We start from the raw sequence: 24,911 nt of genomic DNA, 5'->3' as shown, positions 1-24,911 counted from the left end.
CCGAACCGACTGGTGCGTCGCCTGGTCGGTGCCGTGTGAGCGCCGCGATTGGTCAGCGGCACCGTCAGTCTCCGGTTGCGCCACCGGCGAACGCGCGGCGATTGGCCGGCTTCCACGGTGTTTTCGTCGAGACACGCGTCCGATTGGGCCGCCTCGTCGCTCGGGGGCGGGACTAGAGCGCAAACGGGAGGGATTTCCGGTCAAAGTTTAATGGCCATCGGAAACGATTACCGCGGTCGGCGGCAGCAGCAGCAGCGCAGGGACGGATAGTCGGACGCCGCCCGGCCGCACCAGGAGGAGCTTGGCCCGCCGCGGAACCGAGGACCGGCCGGCGACGAAGGCGCCGCGGAGCGGTGGAGCCGCGACCCGCCCGGCGGGGTGGGAGTGTTCCAGGGAAGCTGGCTAAGCTAGTCAGCGCTCCGAGTGAGTTGGTTAGTTGGGATAGTTGGCTAGCTGGTTAGTTTGTTAGTTAGCTAGTTAGCCCTCGCACGGCGCTGTCGGCGCGGACGTGGCGGGGTTACGTAACGACCGCCGCCTCCCTGCGGCTGTTCGGACCGGCCTGTGCTGCGGTAACGCGGGCTCCGGCTCCGGCTCTGAAATGGGTCAGAGCGGCATTAGCAGATCCGCTGGAAAGTGGAGCAGGTGGACGTCACGATCTGGTCCTGGAATCCTTAACTTGCACACGTGACCTCTGACCCTCCAGCCTGGCCATGTGACCCCCGTGATTTGGGCTCTGCAGTGACGTTCCCCAGTTGGTTGATTCATTCTTTCCCCCGGTTCCCAGCGACTGGCCGGCACTGGCGCTCTGACTCCGGCGAGTCCTTCACATCTGGAGATGTTTTTGCTCCTGTTTTTATGGACCAGCCGCTGTGGAACGGCGTCCAGATCCTCAGTTCTAGACCATTCCGTCAAAACTCGGCGTCTCCAGACTGGCCTGCTGCTCCTTTAGATGTAGTTTTATTGTTCTGAAATATGTGCATTATGGGCCATTATGGAGCCACCTTCTAAAATCCCCTTGATTCTCTTCCGCTGTAGAGATGTTTGACGTCTTCTAGGCTGGACGTTTCTTTGTAGGCTTTGCTCGCATGAGGAAGCGGAGACTAATCGCTTCTCCCCGCAGAGTCGCCTGGAGCTGCTGAGTGTGTGGAAACGTGCGGGCGTGGTTCCATGCGATCAATGTGACTGATTACCCAACGCTGATGGCTGATCGGCTGATAGCGGCGCTCAGTTCCTGTCCACCTGCTTCTGGATCCCATGTAGTCCGATGGGCCGCGTCTGAGTGGCTGACTTTTTGAGACTTGAGGGAACCCTTCTCGTGGTTGACGTTTACATTTCCGGCATTTACCAGACGCCCTTAACCCTGGAGACACTCAGGGTTAAGTGTCTTGCTCAGGGACACAATGGTAGTAAGTGGGTTTTGAACCTGGGTCTTCTGGTTCATAGGCGGTTGTGTTACCATCAGGATACTACCAGGTCCTGTAGTCGTTGTGCATTTGCAGCCAGGACTGATGCGAGTGAACTTGTCACCTTTATGACTTGAGGTCCACTTGCAGGGGACTTTTAAAGGTCCCCTGACATGAAAATGTGACTCTTTGTGAGATGGCGATAGGTGTAAAGAGTGCTTTGGTCATTTTGCTTCACCACTCAGATGATCTGATGTGGAATTTGTCCCCTTATGACATCCTCCTCCTCCTCATTAGCATTTAAAGCTACAGACGGTGAAAAGTGGCTCTAATTCTGCACCAAGACGTCAGATACAGAATCAGGGGACCAACAAGACCGATATAAATGTCGGGGGACGTTTAAACCCGCCAGTTGAATGGACGCAGGACTCGTGTACAGTAAACCAGCCACAACCGATTATTTCCTTCCACATGCCGCCTTGCTGGCTCTGAGCTCCGGTATAATTGGAGCTTGCGTTGGTTGGTACGGTTCGAAAAAGCCGCCTCTTGCGTATGGGAAGGAAGACGTGCAAGCCTTCAGAGAACCGCGGTTTTAGGTCCGTAGAAAGGAAAGATTATGATTTATTTTGGGAATCTGTGTCATCAAAACTGGGGTGGAGGAGAAGAGGGTTTTTTTTTTTTCGGTCTGAGGTGAACGCGTCAACAGCGTGGTGCTGAGAAAGAGACACACTTCCTGTGTGTGTCTCTTGCCACTTCCTGTGGCCCTTTATCGCATCAGCATCATCCTTCAGACGTTTACAGCAGGAGGAGATGAGAAGTAACCAGATGTGCGGGCGAGGTGTCCATCTTCACTCGCTACGACGTGAACGGAACTGTTGACTCTCATCCTGTGGAGCGTTCTCCGGTGACGGTGACGATATGGCCCCCTTACACACGGTGCTACGGGGGTTGTTGAAGTTTCAGATTCTCTTTCCCGCATGTGTCCATCAGCCACGCCCACTGAAGAGCACTGGGCCATTAAGCGCTTAGCGTATGAAATTCAATCATGATAATCGGGGCTGTTAGACGTCTGTGTGGCTTCCGTTACTCCGATTACGCTCTTGTCATCGTACGTTAGCAGGAAGCGCGTTGACTGGAACGAATCTGTCAATCTGCTGAATGTCAATGACTGGACTCTCGCTCTCTTTATAATAAAAAAACTCTTTAAAAACATGATATAAAATTCCTGTTGGATTCCTTGTCATTTTCACCGATCTGATTCTTTGTTTTAGTAATAAGCTGATTGGTAAAAATGGGTGTGGCTTAGCCTGGCTGTATTAAAATCTTACTGATTTTCCTGCGTTGGGTTGACCAATGAAAGCCCGGTTGTACGAGGAAGCGCCGCCAGAGCTATGAATCTGCGTACGGGTTGGGTCACCTTGCCAGACTGGGCTTATTGAGTGCATGTCGTCCCGCGGTGAACTCCGCTGAATTTCACGCGTTGACCTTTTCTCCTTGTTTTTATGGTTTTTATTGCAGGACTCTCTGCCGCCCCCCCTCCATCAACCCAGCCGTCATGGACGCCCCAGCAGAGGAGGAGCCAACCCCCTGCAATATAGCCCAACCTGCTGGCCCAGGCTCCGCCCCCAGCCCACAGAGTGACGCGGTGACCAATGAGCTCCAAGAGCTGTCTCTGCAGCCCGTCCCCAACCTGCTGCCCATCCACGAGCGGAAGAATGGTAAGCATGCCAGAAGCTCCATTTTACACTATGGAACATGGTAATAATGTGAAGAATTACGGTCCGTTGGAAGGGCAGAACGTGCCGCGGGCTTGTTTATGGCATCCAGACCTGGAAGCAGGTCTGCCAGGTTCCTCTCAGCGGAACAGGTTTATTTGGGGAATCGGTGCATTTACTGCTGATTCCACAACAGCGGATGGTGGGTGGGGCTGCGAGTGGGTAAGACACCCTTTTATGAACCAGAAGAACACACAGTCCCATTTTCAAATGTACGAGCAAGACCTTTAACCCTGAGTGTCTCCGGTGGGGGGACTGTCCCTGTCACTACTGACTGTAAGGTGCTCTGGACTGTCAGAACTTTGGGTGCGACTCTACAGGTATCTGCCAGTACGGTTCACAGTTCCGTTACGTAAAGAGAACAACACGAGCGTTATTTTCTTGTTTTAGCTGGAGTGCCACAGTAGGTGTGTTAAAACGTATTTTTAATAGACAGATATGAAAGTTGTGTTGTGTGGTGGGCGGAGCCATCAGCTGCTTTACTGTAGTCGGGTTACATGCCGCGCTGGAACTGGGTTCCGTGAACCTTCACTGGCCTCACGAGTCGATTCCATTTGACCGCGATTATCAATACCTCGATATCGATGCATCGCGATGAATCCTATAAATTTCCCTACAGTGTCACCTGACGTTTTCAAAAACAAGTTAAGGTCTCGTACACGCTCGGTTTACCCGGGCGTGGCAGAACTGAGGTGAGCATAATAAAAAGAGCGAGATGCTCTTCCTTCCCTGCATTTACATTTCCAGCATTTACCAGACGCCCTTATCCAGAGCGACTTAAAACCAGTAGTGACAGGGACAGTCCCCCCCTGGAGACACTCAGGATTAAGTGTCTTGCTCAGCGACACGATGGTAGTAAGTGGGGTTTGAACCTGGGACTTCTGGCTCATAGGCGAGTGTGTTACCCGCTAGGCCACTAGCCCCAGTGCATGCTTCATCAGAGTCTCCTCCACTACACACCGACCCGAAGCCGTAAACGGCAGAACACGGACCGCTTTTCTGCTCAGACAGACCCACGCAAAATAATACGTGTGGTTTTCTGAGCTCCTGGTAAGAGTGTAATGTCGTGATGTAGATCTCTGGACACTCAGAGACGGTAAAGATCAGCTTTTCCTCCATTCCCGCTGTGTGTGTGTGTGTGTGTGTGTGTGTGTGTTTTGATAATACGATTTGATTATACGATTCATTTCAACGTGCCAGAATGGCGATTTAAGATGGAAATCTCAGCGTTTCTCTCCGCGTCATTTCCACCAGGGTGAGAGGGGTGAGTGGGTGGAGCCAAAACAGTGATTGGACATTAACTAGAGTGGAGGGGCTCTGGTGACGTCCGCTGTTCTGGGGCCGCTGGAGAGGACCTCACCAGAACGGACGAACATGTCACTGGACCGTTCTGGACCAATTTCAGAAGCAGAATCCCACGGTTCATCAAGGCGCATTGCACCATGCACAGCTGACCGAACTTCACCCCTATTCAGAAAAGTCCAGATATAAACGTCATGCGTGTCGTAATCCAGTCCATGTGCTGCTACCTTTCGCCAGTGAAGCGTGTGTATTATAAATAATACACCGCACGGTGCGCCCGAGATGCCAGATATCAGATGGTGCGGCCGAACCCGCAGCGTATCGCACTTGATGACAGCGGACACGCTAAAAAAAAAAAAGAAAACCCTTCAGCTTCAGCTGCCGCTTTGTTCCGTTGCTAAGCAACGCCGTTCTGCCAGAAGCAGGCACGACTTGCTGCGTTATACCGTGTTATATAATCCATGGATCTCATCGCTTTTCTTCTGTTCTCGGCCAGTGCAGATTTAAGCAGGAGGTTGCCGGTGTTGGTGGTAGAGGTTGCCGGTGTTGGTGGTAGAGGTTGCCGGTGTTGGTGGTAGAGGTTGCCGGTGTTGGTGGTAGAGGTTGCCGGTGTTGGTGCAGGAGGTTGCCGGTGTTGGTGCAGGAGGTTGCCGGTGTTGGTGCAGGAGGTTGCCGGTGTTGGTGCAGGAGGTTGCCGGTGTTGGTGCAGGAGGTTGCCGGTGTTGGTGCAGGAGGTTGCCGGTGTTGGTGCTGGAGGTTGCCGGTGTTTGTGCAGGAGGTTGCCGGTGTTGGTGCTGGAGGTTGCCGGTGTTGGTGCAGGAGGTTGCCGGTGTTGGTGCTGGAGGTTGCCGGTGTTGGTGCTGGAGGTTGCCGGTGTTGGTGCTGGAGGTTGCCGGTGTTGGTGCAGGAGGTTGCCGGTGTTGGTGCTGGAGGTTGCCGGTGTTGGTGCAGGAGGTTGCCGGTGTTGGTGCAGGAGGTTGCCGGTGTTGGTGCAGGAGGTTGCCGGTGTTGGTGCTGGAGGTTGCCGGTGTTGGTGCTGGAGGTTGCCGGTGTTGGTGCTGGAGGTTGCCGGTGTTGGTGCTGGAGGTTGCCGGTGTTGGTGCAGGAGGCTGCCTGTGTTGGTGCAGGAGGCTGCCTGTGTTGGTGGTGGAGGTTGGTGCTGGAGGTTGCCGGTGTTGGTGCTGGAGGTTGCCGGTGTTGGTGCAGGAGGTTGCCGGTGTTGGTGCAGGAGGTTGCCGGTGTTGGTGCTGGAGGTTGCCGGAGGTGCTGAGTGGAGATGAGTAGGGGATGAGGACGCAGAGTAGATCCAGAGTTCACTTTTAAACAAGTTGTCTAGTCAGACTGAAAATGACAGACTGACCTCAGGTCAGGAATAAGAACTACTTTCTCGTTATTATGAACCTTCATCATTAATATGTTCTAATACTCAATTCTGACACGTTCTGTCAACTCATGAGTCTCATCTTACATGCTTCAAAACTAGCAGTACAACTTTTTAACTTGAAATTGCACTCTCCAAACCATCTGTCACGTGGTAGTAGCCTAGTGGGTAACACACTCGCCTATGAACCAGAAGGGTTCGAATCCCACTTACTACCATTGTGTCCCTGAGCAAGACACTTAACCCTAAGTTGCTCCAGGGAGACTGTCCCTGTAACTACTGATTGTAAGTCGCTCTGGATAAGGACGTCTGGTAAATACTGTAAATGTAAATGTTTGACTTGGAGGCCGAGAGTAGAACCCGACTCCGACCCCCAACTACACCGACACAAAGTGTGGAACAGACCTGAACGTTACTGTCTTCCTGCAGCCCAGCTTCTTACAACAGCATTAAAAAGTGTGTGTAAAGGTCTATAAAGGGATTATTGTTACGTTTTTTTAAAATAATTTATTTTAAGTGAACGTGGGCCAGAGGCGCAGTCACCCTCCTCGGCATCAGCGCATGTGACGTGAGGAGCGAAGTTGGGGCGCAATGGAAGAACCTGTTAGAGATACGGGCGCAGTTAATCATGCTGAGGAGCTACTGCCCCCTGGTGGCTACACCAGGTCCTGTAACGCCAGGGTTCCACCTGGCGAGGCTTGTCTGCTTTTTCTAGGATTTGGGGACGATCGTCTTCGTGCATCTAGACCCGAACTCCGTATGCAGCACGTTAGTCTTGTAAGCATTACCCATGGTGCACTGGAACCACGTCCCCTCTGCGGAGATGATAGGCCGTCTGTCCTTGAGAAACTCAAGCCGCTGGTGGTGCAGGTGATCCGGAGATGAATATAGCCCGTCCGACCAGCTGGACCTGCTATTTTCGAAGCAGCTCCCCACCCCGGAGAGGTGGAGTTCATCTGAGACTTGTTTACAGCTCAAAATGCCGCCCGCCTGCTGCTGGTTCAATAAACTGGGATCTCCTGCAGTGGCCATGGCGTACGTGGTCCAGCTTCTGTATTCTTCTCAGAGCAAAATGGAAAAGCGTCTGCAAAGTAAAGTAGAGCAAAATAAGTAGAGAAATGGCCGCTTGCTACGGAGAGTTGAAATTAATAGTACAATCGATGCATCGCGACGCAGACGTGGACTTTTCTACATATGTCATTTAGATGTCTAAGAAAGACATAAGAAAGTCTGTTTTAAAAGTAGCGCTGGTAGGGGCTGCCTGACCTCAGGGGATGCGGGAACGGAGAAATAGCAAACGTCATGTGACCATGTAGAAAACGTATGGGGTTCATCGCGATGCATCGCTAATCGAATCGTAAGGCCAGTGAAGGTTCGCACCTCGACTGCTTGCTGGTTATGTTGTAGAGGCGGAGCCCACCCAGCAGCGTTTGTTGGTGTGAAAGTGGCCTAGCGGTTAAGGAAGCGGCCCCCGTGATCAGAAGGTTGCCGGTTCGAATCCCGACCCGCCAAGGTGCCACTGCGGTCCCCTCACACTGCTCCCTGGCGCCTGTCATGGTGCCCAATGCTCACCAAGGATGACGGTTAAATACAGAGGACACGTGTCACCGTGTGCTGCAGTTTTAGTCCAGTGTCATGGTCTACATTACGTGTCCATTATGATGCTACTGGTCCATTTGAAGATCCCTGAAGCTTCAGTCGTCGCTGTGGTGGTTGTTCACATAGAGCCTGTATATGCTTGAAATTGCTGTTGTGCACAATCTTAAACTTTTTGTAATAAATTGGAGCAAATTTGATTTTTTTTTAATTATTATCATGAACCTCAATTTGTTTGTATGGCAGCACAATCAGAACTCGTGTCATTGGAATTAGAATTTGTCGCTAATGTGTGTTACTAATTACAACGATTGAGGTGCTGCACTCTATAGAAACCAAATTTTGTGTTTTTATATATATATATATATATATATATATATATACACACACACACACACACACACACACGGATAAGCACGTGTGACAAACCCACACGCATCAGGCAACCCAGTCCGAGTGACGGACTGGAGCAGCAGCTGTGTCACTGTGATCACAGACTCTCCGGCATCCCACACACTCTCTCTCCCTCTCTCTCTCTCTCTCTCTCTCTCTCCCCCCCCCTTTCTCAGTCATGATCTTGTTGCAGCAGCTGATGGTTCCTCTGCAGCAACTCCGAGCCGATATGCAACCTGCTTGGTTTTGTAGTTTTCTTCTGAAACTACCTGCTGACAAGTACTTTAGGTGAAGGACCAATTTTAATCTTTTTTTTTTTTTTTTTTTTTTTATTTGCTATCAGAAAAGCAAATTGTGGGACTTGCTGGGGTGAGAAGTTTCTTTGTCCCGGTTTGATTACAATGCTGGACACCAACCCCTGTCTTCGTCTCGACCCCGCCTCTTTCGGGCCTCCTCCTATCGGCAGTGGCATGGAGAAACCAGGAGGGCAGCTGGGTAGCGAGCGACATGCCTGTCAGAGTCTCAGGGAAGGTGGGACACGTTCGACACGCATGCATGCTCGTTCACCGCGTTGCATGTAGAATCCCGCCGGTCTGGTTTCGCCGTGGTCCCGGCCATGCGGCGCAGTAGAAAGACCCCTGGACGGCGTCCAGCGCCTCTGGCCAAATGGACCCAGGGACCCTGGTGGCACCTCTGAGCCAGGTACAGGAAGGGAGGGGGCGGAGCTCCAGAGAAACGTGTTCTGGTACCGGTCAGAATAGCGCTGATCTGAAGGTGCTCAGAGGTTAAGAGTGTTGACACTGGCAGATGATGGTGTCTGGATGGACGTCAGCAGCAAAATCTCTAATGCCCTCCTTCATCTTCTCTGCTGTTCCAATTACATTTACATTTACCAGACGCCCTTATCCAGAGCGACTTAGTCAGTAGTTACAGGGACAGGGTTAAGTGTCCACAATGGTAGTAAGTGGGGTTTGAACCTGGGTCTCCTGGTTCACAGGCGAGTGTGTTACCCACTAGGCTACTACCACCATCACAATTATTCTGTTTGTGCAGATTTAATGAGTTTGTAATTGATATTTATTACTATGATCGTGATTTGAAACCTTTGCATCCATATAGCACATTTTTGGACTGAAATCTTTCACCTCATATAACACACATGCTCGCAGTGTCCTTCTCCAAGAGCGACCATGACCTGCTCCTGGCCTGAAACCCTGGACAGCGCCCTGAAAGCCCACGCTGGCTCTGCAGGGGAAATGCGAGACTGGGGGGGGTGAGGTGTCACCCGTGTCCCCTGGGAAAGGAGCAGGACCATGGGCACGGGAGCCGGGAGCTTTAGGTTTCTTCTGCGTGGGCAGTTCCATGTCGTTTACAGTAATAATCCCAATAACTCATCTGCTGCGGCCGGGCGGGTCGGGTTTCCTGCCGCAATTAGAACCCTGCAGCAGCAGGGAGGAGAGGAGGTCGTCCGGTGCGTTTCACGTCGGGGAGGAGGAACGGCGTGGAACCCTGCAGCTGGGAGATGGTGCTGCTGGAGTACACCATGCAGAAGAGCGACGAGACTGAAGCGTTCCTCCAAGCTGCTGAATCTGGGTGGCGGTGAGATGTGGGCGTTCCAGCCCACGCTGCAGAACCAGAATCCTGCCAGATGGTTCTGGACGCAGGCCCTACAACTGACTTCACTTCACCTTGGGCATATGTTACACGTCCCACACACCCTGAAGCACGCCGGAACTGCGGTATTTTATTGGCAAGCAAATGTTCTACGTGCAGCTGTCCAGAAAATCTGATCACCAGAACATTCCAGAACCTAAACCAGTCCTGACTCTTCAAATCATCTGACCCCGCTACTGGTGGAGGTTCCATCGGCCAGTTTCCAGCTTCCGTGGTGTGTGGGCTAACGTGGTGTCCTCAATAAAGACCAAGTGCGAATGTATTTCTGTGTCTGCGAATGTGTCGTGTTTCTTCTGTGGTGGTGAGTTTGCATTCTGAAATGGTCTAAAAGTTGCTCCACCTCCTCCTGAGCCGCTACGACGCACTTTGACCTCTGTGATTTGGCATGTTCCTCCGGTCACTTTCGGAGAGGGTACGTCGTTGCTCTCTGCTGCCCCCTGGGGTGGGACAAGATGAGACGTCCATGCTGTTCGTGTTATGGCTCTATTGTTGGTTTATTAATCACATTTTTATTATGGGAGTCGCGCAGATGACGTTACCTCCTCACTTCCTGTTGGAGTTTTGGTGGGTTAGCAGATGGCTGGGAGAGAAAGACTAAGCGATGGTTGCTTATATATAATATAATAGAATATAATCATGTTTTTGTCTGTTCTACTTGGTACTTGTACTATATTGACTGGCCTAAATTGAACTGCATTACTAAATAAGACCAAAGTAAGATTTTCTTCTCAACACTAATACTAATACTCCAACTTTTAGTGGATGGAAACTTGACGAGACTAAAATGAGTCTGATGAAGTCTAAAACGGCAGCTGGACGCGAAGACCAAACCAAAACTAAAATAGACAGGCGTCCGAGAACAGCTACGGTGGGTGGTCTGTGTGATCTCCAGCAGGGCTCGTGCGGTAAATGCTCTTTCGTACCCATCCTCTCCGTATGATTCGCGTTTTTAATTATCGAGAGAGAGATGCGAAAACGGATGCTGAGGAGGTGAAGAACGGAGACTTTTTAAACGCCGTGCTTGTCGGGTTCTGCCCGGCTCGGGCCAGGTCTGGTCTCCATGGCGTTCGGCACTTTCTGAAGCGTGGGCCGCAGCCCCTCTTGTGAAACATCGTTGCCGAAGTGCAGAAGCTGTCTCCACCAGAATCTACGCTCAGAGCGTCGCAGTGCGCCCTTGATCGTTTGACCTCTGGCCCACCTGGTCTGGGTCACTTGCTGAGGGGACGTGTTAAATTAGCAAGGCTCTCTGACCAAGTGACAAGTGGATGAACTGAGCCCTGCTCCCCGTGACTCCGTGTTGTTCTGTTTCGGCGCTGTTCGGCCAGCTCCTGCTGTCTGTGGTGGTGGAGATGCAGTGAACCTGCTGCCGTGTGGTCCCTGTGCTGTGCGGCATGTACGGTTCTCTTGTTTTTTTGGTGGCGTTACAATCTCTGCCTGTAAGATTTAGGAGAGAAATGACATTAAGATGCCAGCGGCCGCGCGGACGTGTTTTGTTGGTACCGTGTAGTAAACGAAGTCGTGCACGGCGTGCCAATACTTCCTGCAGACACTTCCTGTTTCAGTGTAAAACCTCCCACCATGCCGCCCCTCCCTCTTCTTCCTCCTCGTCGGCTTTCTGTGGCCCCTCCCTGATCAACAAGCTCGCCATCATCAGTCCAGAAAAAAGTTTTAAAAGTTTGAGAAGATCGTGTCGAGCAGCATGGATACTTTGCAGAAATGACCGGTGTCGTTTCGTGGTTCCTTCGTGGTATGCTGGTATGTGCTGGATGTGTTATGACACGTTATTATTTCCGTGACGAGGATCTACTACTACTTTTTAATTGCTCCTTCCCCTTTTTTTGACACTCTGCCTTCTCCTCCTGTTTGCAGTCCTCCAACTCAAGCTTCAGCAGAGAAGAACCCGCGAGGAGCTGGTCAGCCAGGGGATCATGCCACGTGAGTATCTCTCAACCCAACCCTATCAGCCCTGTGCTGTCCATGCTCATGTCGGATTGGATGGGGGTTCCACCAGGACCTGTTTTTGGGCCATTTTACCTCGACTACCATGCATGTTGCATGGCAACAAACGATCGATGACATGACTTGCTGAGAAAGTCTCTGCCGAAGTAGAATTTCCGGCCGCTGGTTATTTGGACCTTTTTCAGGTAAAAATTCTGCACGTTCTGTAAAGTAATCAGTGGCGCTGCCTTCTGACGTGGACGTAGATCGTTTCAACCCGAGCCTGACAGACGTGCGGCTTTCTTTCCACTCGAAACCGGCGGTTGCTTCATCCTGCCCAGATGCCGGTTTGGTTTGTAGATTACGATGAATCAAGCTCACTTCCTTTGCCTCGTTTAACCTACATTCCCTCGTGCGTTGTTAGCGGGGCGGGCGCGCTCATCAGGAAACTAGCCAACTCGTCAAATTCGTGGTGGTTGACGCTCACGTCTCGCCACCTTTTTTTTTTTATGAACAAGCGTTGGCCACTCGAGGTCCGTGTGAAGAGTCGAGTCTCCTGTTGGCCCATGACACCGTGCTGAAGTGCAAACCCCCGTTATGTGGGCGACCGGGCTTTGCTTTGAGGAGGCAAGATGTTTGGGTCAGGGCGGGAGTCCGTGGCGAAGCACGGAGGCGGTGGAGGTGCTCAGAATCCAACACACACCCACACAAACGGTACATATTTCACTGAGGAAATGCCCTTTAGCATCCGCTGTTCATTAACTGCTAACAAGCACTGAGCTATTTACACTAACGGGGTTTTCAAATTGTGGTTTGAGTCCAAAATGCAGTTTTTAACCAATACAAAGAAAAGAGATCATATCCAAGCAGGTTTAAATCCCAGGGGGGTGCGAGAACTTTTGCAGCAGTAGCTCCATCGATGTACATCAATTTCTCTCCTTTAACAAACATCCCTCTACACACAGGCGTTCTGAGATCGAGTTTTTTTTAAATATTATAATTGTATGTAGAATTTTTTCTGGTTTCAATTTTTTATTAATGATGTTAATTATTGTCCTCGTCCCGAGTATTATTACTGTAAGTCTGTACAGGTGAACAGTTCTCTGTTTTTTAAACTGTGCTTTACAAATAAATATATTATTATTATTATTAGCATATCTAATGTACCGTAAGAATTGATACGTTGGCCATTTTACTCCTCGCAGATGTTGCTTATGGCAGTGGTGGCCTAGCGAGGTGCCACTGAGCAGAGCACCGTCCCCACACACTGCTCCCCGGGCGCCTGTCATGGTGCCCACTGTCACCAAGGGTGATGGTTAAAGGACACATTTCACCGTGACACCATGTGCTGTATAATGACAGTTACTTTCACTTTACTTTCACTTTCAATAATGCCCCTCTTGATGGATGTTTGTGAAAGTTTCTCTCCTTTTGAGGCAATTTATAATTTTATTAAGGTGTCCATTTTACATGTTGAAGCTTGTTGCATCTCTAGACCTGGGTCTAGACCTCCTCCTTTATTTTGCTCCTTCCTGCTGCCTTGACAGGACTCCTTGTGAGGAGTATTGTTGATGGACCCAGACCCCCAGAATCCGTTTGAAATCTTGGTGCTTTTGCAATAGCCACTGCCAACTTCCCCTCCTCTTCAGTTCTGCTTTCTCACAGCAGGCAGAAGCATAGGAGGAGGTCATCAGGGTGGTCAGGAGAGGATCATTGAAATATATTTATACTAATACTTAATACAAATCTCCAGTCTTGGGGCTTGGCTGAATGGAATGATCTGATCTGGTTTGTTTTATTCCTGCAGTCATTTTAGATCATTGCAGTACGCTCAATACGTTTCATTTTCATTTTCGTTAAGGAGACCCAACAGTAGTGCCTGGTGACTATGGAGGTACCACAGGGTGGTAGTAACCTAGTGGGTAACACACTCGCCTACGAACCAGAAGACCCAGGTTCAAACCCTGAGCAGGACACTTAACCCTGAGTGTCCCCAGGGGGGGACTGTCCGTGTAACTACTGACTAAGTCGCTCTGGGTAAGGGCATCTGGTAAATACTGTAAAAGATGCTATCGTGTTCTCATTTTTTAATATTTTTTCACCCAGTCGATGGTGTGAAGCAGAAGAAAAAAGGTTATTGAAATGTAGTCGTGTGCATGAGGTGCTAAAACACATATGAAGTCATTTTAGCAGCAACTAAATGCTAGAATTAGTGCTGTTTCCTGCACGGGAGAAGCTTTTTGAAAGTATGCGTTACCCCCAGCAGATCAGGTCTGAAATAATAGAATGTTTGGTGAACTTTGTCATCTCACCATGTACAAGACACGAGATTGCGAACCTTCGTGGATACGTGGAAATGGAAAAGAACACACAACACAAAAACATGACAAAGGTCTACCAGAAGTTAGTGAAAGTGTCCGAATCCAGTCCAATCAGGGTTCCAATAGTCACATGCGTCCACCACCAGAAGGTCCTGCAGTGGAAGAAAGTGTCCTGTGTCTGATGCGTCACGTGGTTGGTCTTGGTGCTATGTGTTCATCATCTACCAAAGATCTACTATGGGAAGAAGACAAGCTGGTGGAGGCAGTGTGATTATTCAGAGAGGAACCTTGGTTCCTGTGTTCATGTGGCTGTTCCTGCCCCTGAAGGCAGTAAGCCCTCATCTGATTGAACCTCCAAATTCTCCAGCTCTCAGGCCAATCCAGCTTATGTGGTATGTGCTGGAAAAACAAGTTTCATCCATGGAGGCTCCATCTCACAACTTGCAGCTTCTTGCAGCTTTCCACTGACAACTTCATACCAGATACCCCAGCAGATACCTTCAGAGGCCTCCATGACCAATATTATGGCTGATGGGGGCATGTAAAGGCAGAAGTATTCTTGCTGTTAACATACAGCCGCGGTCCGTACTATGTGCACGTGCTTAAAAATGAACGGAAGTGATATGGTTTTAATACCTAATTAACATAAAAAAACGTAATTTTTTTAGGGGCAGTATTGTAAAAGTGAAGTGATTGTCACTTGTGATACACAGCAGCACAGAACATGGTGCACACGGTGAAATTTGTCCCATCACCCTGAGGGAGCGGTGGCACCATGACAGGCGCACGGGGACGGGACCTCAGTGGTACCTTGGCGGATCGGGATTCTAACCGGCAACCTTCTGATTACGGGGCCGCTTCCTTAACCACTAGGCCACCGCTGACCCATGCTAGGCCACCACTATAAGATTTGCACTCAACAGATGATTATTTTATAAGTCATTCCTTTGGTTTGCTGCCTCGACACTGACTCCTGGTGGTAAGGAGTACACACTACAGATTACAACACACAGTACAGTATGTCAGCACAAACGTTAACGATGCAACGTTGTACGGATACGTATTTCTTGCTTAAGGGTTATTGAAAATTCCCCAACACAGAACACAAATTATTCCTTTAGATCACCAGACCACAGTAGACCTGAGGAACACTTTTATTAAAGTCCTTACAGCCAAGTTATTGTCTGGTGTTGTCCACACTCATCTCTTCATCCAAATGTCACTTGCGTGACTGACCAGCTGGACTGACTGGGGGTGTAGCTACACACACACACACACACACACACACACACACACACAGTATAGCTATAAAAAGCGACACTGTACCAGTTATTTAAAACACAGCCTTCAATATGTCTACTGGATACTTGCATATTGAGGAAATACGTTGGAGTGGTAGTAGCCTAGTGGGTAAGACACTCGCCTATGAACCAGAAGACCCGGGTTCGAATCCCACTTACTACCATTGTGTCCCTGAGCAAGACACTTAACCCTAAATTGCTCCAGGGAGACTGTCCCTGTAACTACTGATTGTAAGTCGCTCTGGATAAGGGCGTCTGATAAATGCTGTAAATGTAAAAATGTAAATGTAAATACAGGAAAAAGCTGAATTAAAAATTGTGTGTATATATATATATATATATATATCTCCACCCCTATTTAGCATTGTCTTGCCACGTTATGGTACATTAGATGATAATAATAATGATTCATGTTCAGACAATTGCATTCATGCTATGACTGGTCTGTGGATGCAGTCATGATTTCCCAGTCATGCCATTTTATTTAAAAATGTCTGCTTCCTGTTACCCTGCGCTGAGCAGGCACAGGAAGTGAAATAAGGAAGAGTGAAAGTGGGGTGTACACACACACACACACACACACACACATATATATATATTCCGTACACAGATGAATGAGTGAGCACCACTGTGTGTGAGATGCATGTGTCGGAAAACTATTTTAGGAACTCGCAAGTTCTCTGTGTTAACCGCGCCATCTGGGACGTATCCACGTAACCAAGGAAACAGAAAAGGTCGCGGGGTGATGAGTGGCGGGCCTTCAGCTCTTTGTCCGTCCGCCAGGTGGCGCCAGAGAACGCGGTGAAGATCAGAGACGACGTGGCCGACTGCAGAAAAACGTGCCTTTTTCACTGCCAGCGCACTGTTGCCATGGCGACTCCTAACTCCGCCCTTCCAGTGCTTGGCCCCACCGAGAGTGTGTGGTGTGTGTGAAGTGCCCTGAAGTGAACAGCTGTGTGTGTGTGTGTGTGTGTGTGTGTGTGCACACTGAGGTGAACTGAAGCTTCACTCCACTGTCAGTCTGACCACCGGCACTGAGACCTGGGGGGGTCACGCAACACACAGACACACACTCAGACACACACACACACACACACACTCTCTCTCTCTCAATTATTTACACCCCCCCCCGTTCTCATTCACTACATGCATTCTGTTTACACACACACTTGCACGCTCGTTCCACTCGTGGAAACTTGTGTCTCCAGCACCCAGATGATCAGCTTCCCGCCGCGTAGAGACGCTGCTTTTATTTTTAGCTCCCCTGACACCAATATTTGGTGGATCAGAGTCTCCTGCCGAGGTTTTAGTCGCTGGCGTTGTCCTGGCGTGGAAGGCTTGTGAATGAATTTCTGCACGTTCTACAGAAGCCCCGCTTTCCGCTTTTCCTCTGCTGTGTCCCCCCCCAGGAAGCCGTCTCCGCATTTGCATTTCTATAATTCGCTCTACAGGCTTTTTGAGATGCATTGAGGCCAAAGCAAATTAAATTCATGAGCTTGTCCTGCAACACAATGAGACGCCGCAAATGAAACCTCAGCACTGGTGAAAATAGAGCTGTGCCGCGGCGTGGGTGTACAACTTCTTCCAGCAGATACTTCTCCAGTAAATAATCCGGCACGTGCGCAATTTAGAAAGGGGGAGCGGGCGGGTGCTAATATATTCTGGGTGAAGTTTATTTTTAAAAAATCTGATTTCTTAGACCACATTTACATCATTTACCAGACGCCCTTATCCAGAGCGCCTTACAGTCAGTAGTTACAGTGACAGTCCCCCCCCGGAGACACTCAGGGACACGATGGTAGGAAGTGGGGTTTGAACCTGGGTCTTCTGGTTCACAGGCAAGTGTGTTTCCCGCTAGGCCACTACCAGCCACCCTGTTCCACAGGAAGTTCTTCGCATCTTCAGGGACCTTGATAAGAGAATCCAGGTGTGATGCACGTGTACATTGAACCGTGTGTTCACCCATCACTCGCACCTTTTTCCTGTAACATGTAACGATCCACTCAACGGTTAGCGTGTTTAACCGTATAATCCGGTTCCACGCGATAGCAGCAGAGTACGCCGAGCCGTTGCGAGTAGATTATTTAAAACTTAACGTCTCCTTATCTTCTCATGAAATGTTATATCTGAATGAACTGGTATGGAGTGGTGGTACGTTGCTTTTTACGGTTCAGATGTTGGTCTTCATGTTCTTCTCGTTGCATTTCAGCGTTGAAAAGCCCGGCAGCCTTCCATGAACAGAGACGGAGTTTAGAGCGAGCTCGGGTGAGTGTTCCAACGGGCCGCATTAACACCTCCTCCAGCCCCGCCCGTCATTCACGTGACCCGCATCTCTCCCTGCTTCTCTCCCGCAGACCGAAGACTACCTGAAGAGGAAGATACGCAGTCGGCCGGAGCGGGCGGAGCTGGTTAGGATGCACATTCTAGAGGGTCCGTTTTTAAAATGAGATTGTAGAAAATCACGTCTCTGTATCCACTGACGTTCTGCAGATCTTATTCATGGCATCCGGGCGTCTTGTGTTAATCCACAGAGACGTCAGCAGAACCCTCCCTTCAGGCTAAACAGCTCCAGCTGAAGCGGGCGCGGCTGGCTGACGACCTGAACGACAAAATCTCGCACCGGCCCGGACCCATGGACCTGATCCACAAGAACATCCTGCCAATCCACAGCAGCATCAAACAGGCCATCATAGGTACCTTCACATCAAATACATCATACCTGTTCAAACATCTACCTGCTCCAGTGGGCGGAGTTAAAGGTGGTCTAGAATGCTGGACCCCTTCGCCTGCCTGCTCCAGTGGGCGGAGTTAAAGGTGGTCTAGAATGCTGGACCTCTTCGCCTGCCTGCTCCAGTGGGCGGAGTTAAAGGTGGTCTAGATTGCTGGACCCCTTCGCCTGCCTGCTCCAGTGGGCGGAGTTAAAGGTGGTCTAGATTGCTGCATCAGTTGTGAGAAATACACTACTTGTGAATACTTGTTTATACACTAAGATGCGCAATGAAAATAAAAATAATAAAATGAGGAATTGTTGCTAGTCGTTACTTCGAGGTTAAGGTGCAGGGCAAACTTCTAAGTTTTGTAGAGTCAGAATCCCAGATGTAGTTTATGCCCAGCTCCTCATCATCATCATAATCATCATCAGTGCAGCGTAATGACCTCCTGATTAAACTTCCCTCCTGTGCTGCACCCGCAACACCATCAAACAGACTCTTAAATGCACCAGGCTGCTTTACTCTGTCGTAAACACGCCGTCTTGACTGCTTTCAGTAGAGCATCCAAACAAAAACACACACACACACACACACACACACACACAAACACACATTAAGATCAGGGCAGAGTAAAAATGTGGGGCGTGTGTTTGTATAGCAGTGAGGGAGCCGTTCATCATCTTACCGATTGGGGATTAATGACGCTTAACCCTACAGTTCTGACAGTAAGCACACCTACGCTAATGGTATTTACACACACACACACACACACACACACACACACTCTTTCTCAGAAACAGAGTTCCCTAAAGTGGCCATCGGGGTGGAGAACTCATCGTTTGACGAGGACAGCAGTGATGCTCTCTCTCCGGACCAGGCCATCAGTCAAGACTCGCCGCTGGGCTCCGCCCCTCTATCATCCCCAACTGAAGCTCTAGCCTTTTGCGGCACCTCTCCAGCACAGGTCTGTTTTTTTATCACCATGTTATGCAGCTAAAAAAAGGTTCTTTCCTCCCCTGATCAGTAATTCCAAGAACCATGATGACGTAGGATGGTCTGACTCTTCTTCATCTGTTCATATCTGTTCAGTATTTGTATTATAAGGCGATTTGTTGAAGAATTCCCTGAAACACTAAAAATTGGGATTTGAACTGGAATGGTCACCTCTGCAGCCCACTAATGACTCCGCCTTCCTGCAGGTCATCTCCAACGTCCCGCCCCCACCGCCGCCTCCACCTCCTCCACCCTCCACTTCTGTCCCCTCCCCATCACTGAATGTGTCCAATGGGACTGCAGCACAGAAGCCGAGCCCTGCACTTATAAAGGTTATTGATAATCACCATCTCAATTTTCTAATACCAAAAATCAGTTGTTTTTTTTTGTTTTTTTCAATATGCTGCGGTCATAATTTATAACGTTAACAGACGCAGGCCAAGTCCACATCAGAACGGTCTGTGCAGAGAGCCAAGAAGTCCAAAGACAGTAAGCCCAAAGTGAAGAAGCTGAAGTACCACCAGTACATCCCACCGGACCAGAAGGCGGAGCGAGAGCCGCCGCCGCAGCTGGACTCCGCCTACGCCAAGATCCTGCACCAGCAGCAGCTCTTCCTGCAGCTGCAGATCATCAGCCAGCAGCAGCAGCACTACAACTACCACACCATCCTGCCTGCTCCACCCAAGTGAGTGTGCAGTTATTTACACATACAGTCAGTAGTTACAGGGACAGTCCCCCCCTGGAGACACGATGGTAGGAAGTGGGGTTTGAACCTGGGTCTTCTGGGTCGCTCATAGGCGAGTGTGATTCACACCAGGCTACTAGCACCACATGTTATATGCTTGTGACTTTGTGGTCATGTATGACTCTTCAGACCCCCGGCAGAGCAACAGCCTGCTCCAACCAACGGTCCCTCCCCCTCCAGAACGACCCCCACGGCCACATCAGCCTTGTCCAATCAGAGCGGCCCCAGCAGACCGGGCATCCATCCTGGGCTGTTGCCTCCTAACCTGGATGAGCTGAAGGTATCTGCTGTGACCTGTAGAAGATGTACGTGTTAAGTTCATTCTGAGCACCAGTACGGCCTCTGGACGCTCTGGCCGCCGCACTCGTGCGGATTTGCGGTGTCTGTTCCGTACTGCGGCCGCGCGTGGAGCCGGGTGAAGGTGATGGGTGTGTCTGCGTGTCCCGACAGGTGGCCGAGCTCAAACACGAGCTCAAGCTGCGAGGCCTGCCCGTCTCCGGCACCAAGAACGACCTCATCGAGCGTCTGAGGAGCTTGCAGGAGCCCCACGGGACCCAGAAGGGCGGCGCCACCACCCAGCCCGCCGCGGGCGGAGTGCCCGTCGTTCACCAGCCACCAGACGCTGGCGTGGTGGTGGCAACTTTCCCATTTGCTACCACTGTCCCAGGGGGAGGGGCCCCAGCACACGTGATGCATTTTGGGGGCTCCTCCTCTCCGCCGGTCTCGCCCGCGACCTCCGATCGCTCGGGGGCGGGGATGAGTCCAGATGAGGCCAGCTGTAACGGGGACGCTTTCGGGGAGATGGTACGGCCCTCCGTACGTTTAATTCACACCAAACAGGCAAAAAGTGATCAATAAAAACCAATATAAGCATTTATCGAGGTGATGAAGTAATAAGTAAGTGATCTTCTGGAACGTTCTTCTCCTGAAGGTGACCTCCCCCCTGACTCAGCTCACGCTGCAGCCCTCTCCCCAGCACCCCTCCATGGTGAAGGAGGAGCTCTCCGGGCCAGCCGCCGCCTCCTGCCGCTTCTCCCGGCTGAGCTCCACCCTCACCGACAAGGACCTGATGCTGCAGGAGAAGGACAAGCAGATCGAGGAGCTGACGCGCATGCTGCTGCAGAAGCAGCGTCTGGTGGAGACCCTGCGCTCGCAGCTGCAGCAGGGCCGCGGGGACCGGCCCACAGACCACGTCGCGGTGAAGGAGGAGCCGCCCGACGTGCCCCGCTGCTGCGTCTCGCCGGTGGAGGCGGTCCGGATCACCATCAAGGAGGAGGTGATGGACGAGGCTGAGGACGGCGTCAAGGCGGTCGTGCCGATGCCTCCACAGCCGAAGGCCCAGACAAAGTCCATGCAGATGCAGCTGGAGATCCTGAGGCTCCAGCAGGCACAGCGGGAGAAGGAGCTTCAACTGGCCAATCAGCAAAAGCAGGAGCAGCAGACAGTTCTGCAGCAGAACCAGCAGAACCTCCAGAGACGTGCACATCAGAGGAAGAAGAAGCAGCCGCAGAAGGTTCTGCAGCCTCCACAGCCGGAAGCTCAGCAGCAGTTACCTTCTCAGCAGGTCTGATCATTTGGACTTCTGCATGGACTTCTTTGGCCAGTCAAGAAGTCCATGATGAAACCAGAAATGTACTTTTCCTAACTGTGTCTTTCCCGCGGCGTCTCAGGTGTTTACCAATCAGCAGTCAGGCTCCGCCCCCGCTTTCCCATTGGACATCCTGAAGAACCACCCTGCACACACCCTGGTGAAGGACAGCAACGGGAACCATTTCCTGATAGCCCTGACCAATCACAACGCAGAGACCCCGGGCCCGGGTTCCACGCAGGGCAAAGCGACCAATCACGTCAAGCTGCAGGTACAGCTGCCCTCCGTAAACCCGACATTTTTATGGGAGCTTCTGATGGCGTTTTTATTTTTTTTTTCTATATGTCTTTTCAGAGACTGCTGTCGACGCCCGGTAAGCTGCCCAGCCAGGCGCAGAGCAGGGCAGCCCACTCCAAAAAAGCAGCTGGACATCCAACCAAAAAGGTGCGGAGGTCCTTCAGAGGCTTTTTAAAACGAGAGCGGCCTTCTCTCTGCTTCATAAGTTGCGTTTAATTGTTTAGGCGGGGATTTGTAATTCTCATAATTAAAAGGCTAATATCCCTCATCATTGTGATTAATGTAATATGGGATGTGCCAGATGAGGCTTTTAGCTAATTTGCAGTTTAGTTCATTAAGATTGATCCTGCTCGTTTTTTATTTTTTTCTCTCTCTTTCTTCTTCAAGGGACAAAAGACGGGTCTGCATCTTCCAGCCAATCACATTCAAGCAGCGCCAACATCCATCTCTGCTCCCCCCACCCTCCAGCCTTTCTTTCCCAGCACTGAGTCCACCTCGTCCACAAACCCGACCCCGTCCTCCCCGAGCCAAGCGGTAATTTCTGTCAAAATGTAACAATAAGTAACTTCCCCTATTATTATTTTATTTGCTTTTTATATCGTTCTAATATTGTACCTGAAGTCTCGTTCCGAAATTCAGCCTCGGTGAAGAATTACATTTCCCAGGACGTGCCGTTTTGGTGTCTGTAGCTTTAAAAGCAAATGAGGAGGAGAGAGGCCAATAGAAGTTGAGCGGCCACTCGCGGAAATGACGTCATGAAATGAAAGTGAAGTGATGGTCATTGTGTAACACTGCAGCACAGCACACTGTGACACAGTGAAACATGTCCTCTGTATTTAACCATCACCCTTAGTGATCAGTGGGCTGTGCTTCACACGTTTGGAAGCCATGACAGTTGGTGGAGATAATGTTTTAGGGTAGGGGTGGTATGGGAGCTAACCTTTCCCCATAAGGGGACAAATTCCAGATCCGACCGTCTGAGCAGCCGATCTCTGAACGGTGAAGCAGAACGTTCAAAACACTCTTTACACCGACCACCATTTCTAGCCACTGCAGGACCATAGACAGACTAGAGGAACTCGTATTAATGTTAAATCATCTCACAAAGTCACATTTTCATCTCAAAGGATCTTTATTATACATATAAGGCTTCTAGATTTTGTCTTTTGTGTGCTCTTAAAAGCTATAAAACACACACTTACGTATATTGTGTGTGTGTGTGTGTGTGTGTGTGTGTGTGTGTGTGTGTGTGTGTGCATGCATGTTGCCAAAGCTGCTTATTTATTTGCAGTTGTCTCTGGATTTTTTTTTCGTGGTGAAATCCAGGATATTGGTCGTCTTTGATGTCCTTCTTTTGTCCTTTTCAGGGTAACGTATGTCCAGATCTGGACCAGAACGTCCTGTTCACCCCTCCCTCACCTAAAGACTCCCCCGGCTCTCCTCGTGGAAAGGTATCTGTCGCGGTTCTCCCCGCTTTAACGCGGAATGGCTCTCGTTGTCGTGCTGCTGACGCGTGCTGATTCCCGTTTCAGGAGAACGGCTCCACGCAGCACATGGACGACCTGTTCGACATCCTGATTCAGACCGGAGGTGAGCTTCAGCACCATCAACGCCTGTTTTTATCAACTTTCGTCCTTTATTCTGACTCCTGTGCTGATTTTTTAAAATTTTTTTTAGAAATTGCAGATCCAGACCCTGCCCTCTCCAGACTCCGCCCTAATACACCACCAGACCCCGCCGCTTTCTCTCTGTCCCCTCCCACTCCCCCAGAATCCAACACGCCCGCTCAGCCCTCCGACCCACAAACCAGCACCCAGGAAGTGGCCAGCGGTTCAGAGGCCGTCATGGGAAGCGGCCGCCTGGAGGACTTCCTGGAGACCACCACAGGGAAGCCTCTCCTGGGCGTGGAGCCTGGCGGCCCCCCGACGCTCATCGACGACCTGCACAGCGAGATGCTGAGCACCTCCAGCATCCTGGACCACCCGCCCTCGCCTATGGACACCTTCGAGGCAGGCTACTCCCCCCTGCCCCCGGCGCCCGGGCTCGATTTTGGGGACCCCATCCTGGACAGCATGGATTGGCTGGACATCACCATGGGCGGGGGCGGCAGCGAGGTGCCCGGCGTGACGGGCCTCAGCTCCCACGCACCCCCCAGCCTCTTCTCCACGGACTTCCTGGACGGCCCGGACCTGCAGCTGCAGTGGGACTCGTGCTTATAGTGTAAACGTCCATCCCGTTTTTCTAAAGTTCATACGACTGCCTGCTGACCTGATCTGCTGAAGTAGAGCACTCTGCCGCTTGTCCCCCGCTCACCGAGTCTTTATTCCACGCGTTTAGTTGGGAAGTGCCATACGGGGCGGACGCTAGCAGACGTTCCTGTCAGACGATCACTTTTCCCCGACCTCCCGGCTCCAGTCTCGCTATGCAAAACCATCACGTCTATAAACGTCAAATGAAACGTGAATCTTCTGATTCCTAAATAGGTTTGCATGGCGACCCATGCGTCTGATGTACAGCGTAAAACTCTGTTTCTTTATCTTCACTCGATCCGCACGTTCGGATAAACGCGCGTGCGGTGGTGGTGTTTACGGGCCCTCGGGGGCGGAGCCTCCTGTCTATAAATGCACTTGTTGGTGGGGGGGCGGGTTCTGGAGGCGGTGGAAGCAGAACCGGAGCACTTCAGCAGGCCGGTGAAGACTGAGGGTGGAGGTCGAGGTGATGGAAATCTGGACCTGCGCACACACACACACACACACACACACACACACACACACACACACACACACCCCTTCTGAGTGCCACTTGCATGTGTTGTGAAAGGACTGTCAGGATGTCTTGTATGTTTTTTGGACTGCTTGTGTGTGTGTGTGTGTGTGTGTGTGTGAGAGAGAGAGAGAGAAATGGTGTTGGTCCTTTTCTGACATACGACGGCGCTGGTGCCTCTTTTTCCATCAAGCTGGACTCACATGACCAGACAGCTCAACCTTCTCTTCTCTCCACCCTTTCGTCCTTCTCATTGGCTGTCCTAATAAACTGCTGGGTTTGGGGGGCTTGGGACGTACTTTAGGGCTTTGTGCACATATGGACATTTCTATTGTATTTGTTTTTTAAGTAAAGGTGAATGGTTGTCTGGAATAAACAAGATTTCAGTGTTCAGTGTGTGTTTGTGTGGGCACTCGCACCGCTTCAGGTTGTGGAAGAGATCAGGAGTTTCTTCTCAGCCTGCAGGAGCTTCATCTTAACTTCTTCTGCAGTTAACCTCTCTGTAATTTGTTGCTGCTTAACGAATTAAATTCTAATCACTGCGGTTAAAACAGAACTACTCAAACATTTACTCCTCAACAGTGAGAACAAGTAGAGCCTCAACACCCCAATTTACCGTGACCTCATGAACTCGGACGTTGGGCTGCTTGACCCGAAGCGCAAGTTTATGTGGCATCAGCATGAAATGAAAAGGAGAAGTTATCGTAAACATCGTATCAATATTTTATTT

At 50.6% G+C, this 24,911-nt stretch overlaps 1 protein-coding gene across 5 annotated transcripts; it reads left to right on the top strand.

Moving 5' to 3' along the window:
- Positions 1–192: 192 nt before the first annotated feature.
- On the top strand, positions 193–24,574 carry LOC114794094 (myocardin-related transcription factor A-like). 5 transcript variants are annotated; one of them, XM_028986418.1, is made up of 18 exons: positions 193–423; positions 2,922–3,121; positions 11,394–11,459; positions 17,294–17,349; positions 17,439–17,514; positions 17,616–17,777; positions 18,590–18,759; positions 18,995–19,120; positions 19,220–19,473; positions 19,663–19,813; positions 19,984–20,337; positions 20,465–21,097; positions 21,204–21,392; positions 21,476–21,565; positions 21,806–21,952; positions 22,786–22,869; positions 22,951–23,008; positions 23,096–24,574. In XM_028986418.1, exons 2-18 carry the CDS (start codon positions 2,959–2,961, stop codon positions 23,635–23,637), a joined length of 3,321 nt encoding a protein of 1,106 aa, XP_028842251.1. In that variant the 5' UTR covers positions 193–423; positions 2,922–2,958; the 3' UTR covers positions 23,638–24,574. The 5 variants fall into 5 exon arrangements, with proteins under 5 accessions (XP_028842251.1, XP_028842250.1, XP_028842252.1 ...); XM_028986417.1 differs by having other exon boundaries at positions 19,984–20,349; XM_028986419.1 differs by lacking the exons at positions 193–423; positions 2,922–3,121 and adding an exon at positions 8,211–8,381 and having other exon boundaries at positions 19,984–20,349.
- Positions 24,575–24,911: the final 337 nt, after the last annotated feature.

Source organism: Denticeps clupeoides, chromosome 7 (genome assembly GCF_900700375.1).
Source record: "Denticeps clupeoides chromosome 7, fDenClu1.1, whole genome shotgun sequence".
Classification (NCBI taxonomy): Eukaryota; Metazoa; Chordata; class Actinopteri; order Clupeiformes; family Denticipitidae; genus Denticeps; species Denticeps clupeoides.
Note: the sequence above shows the minus strand (reverse complement) of the source record. Positions and strands in the feature narration are given on the sequence as shown.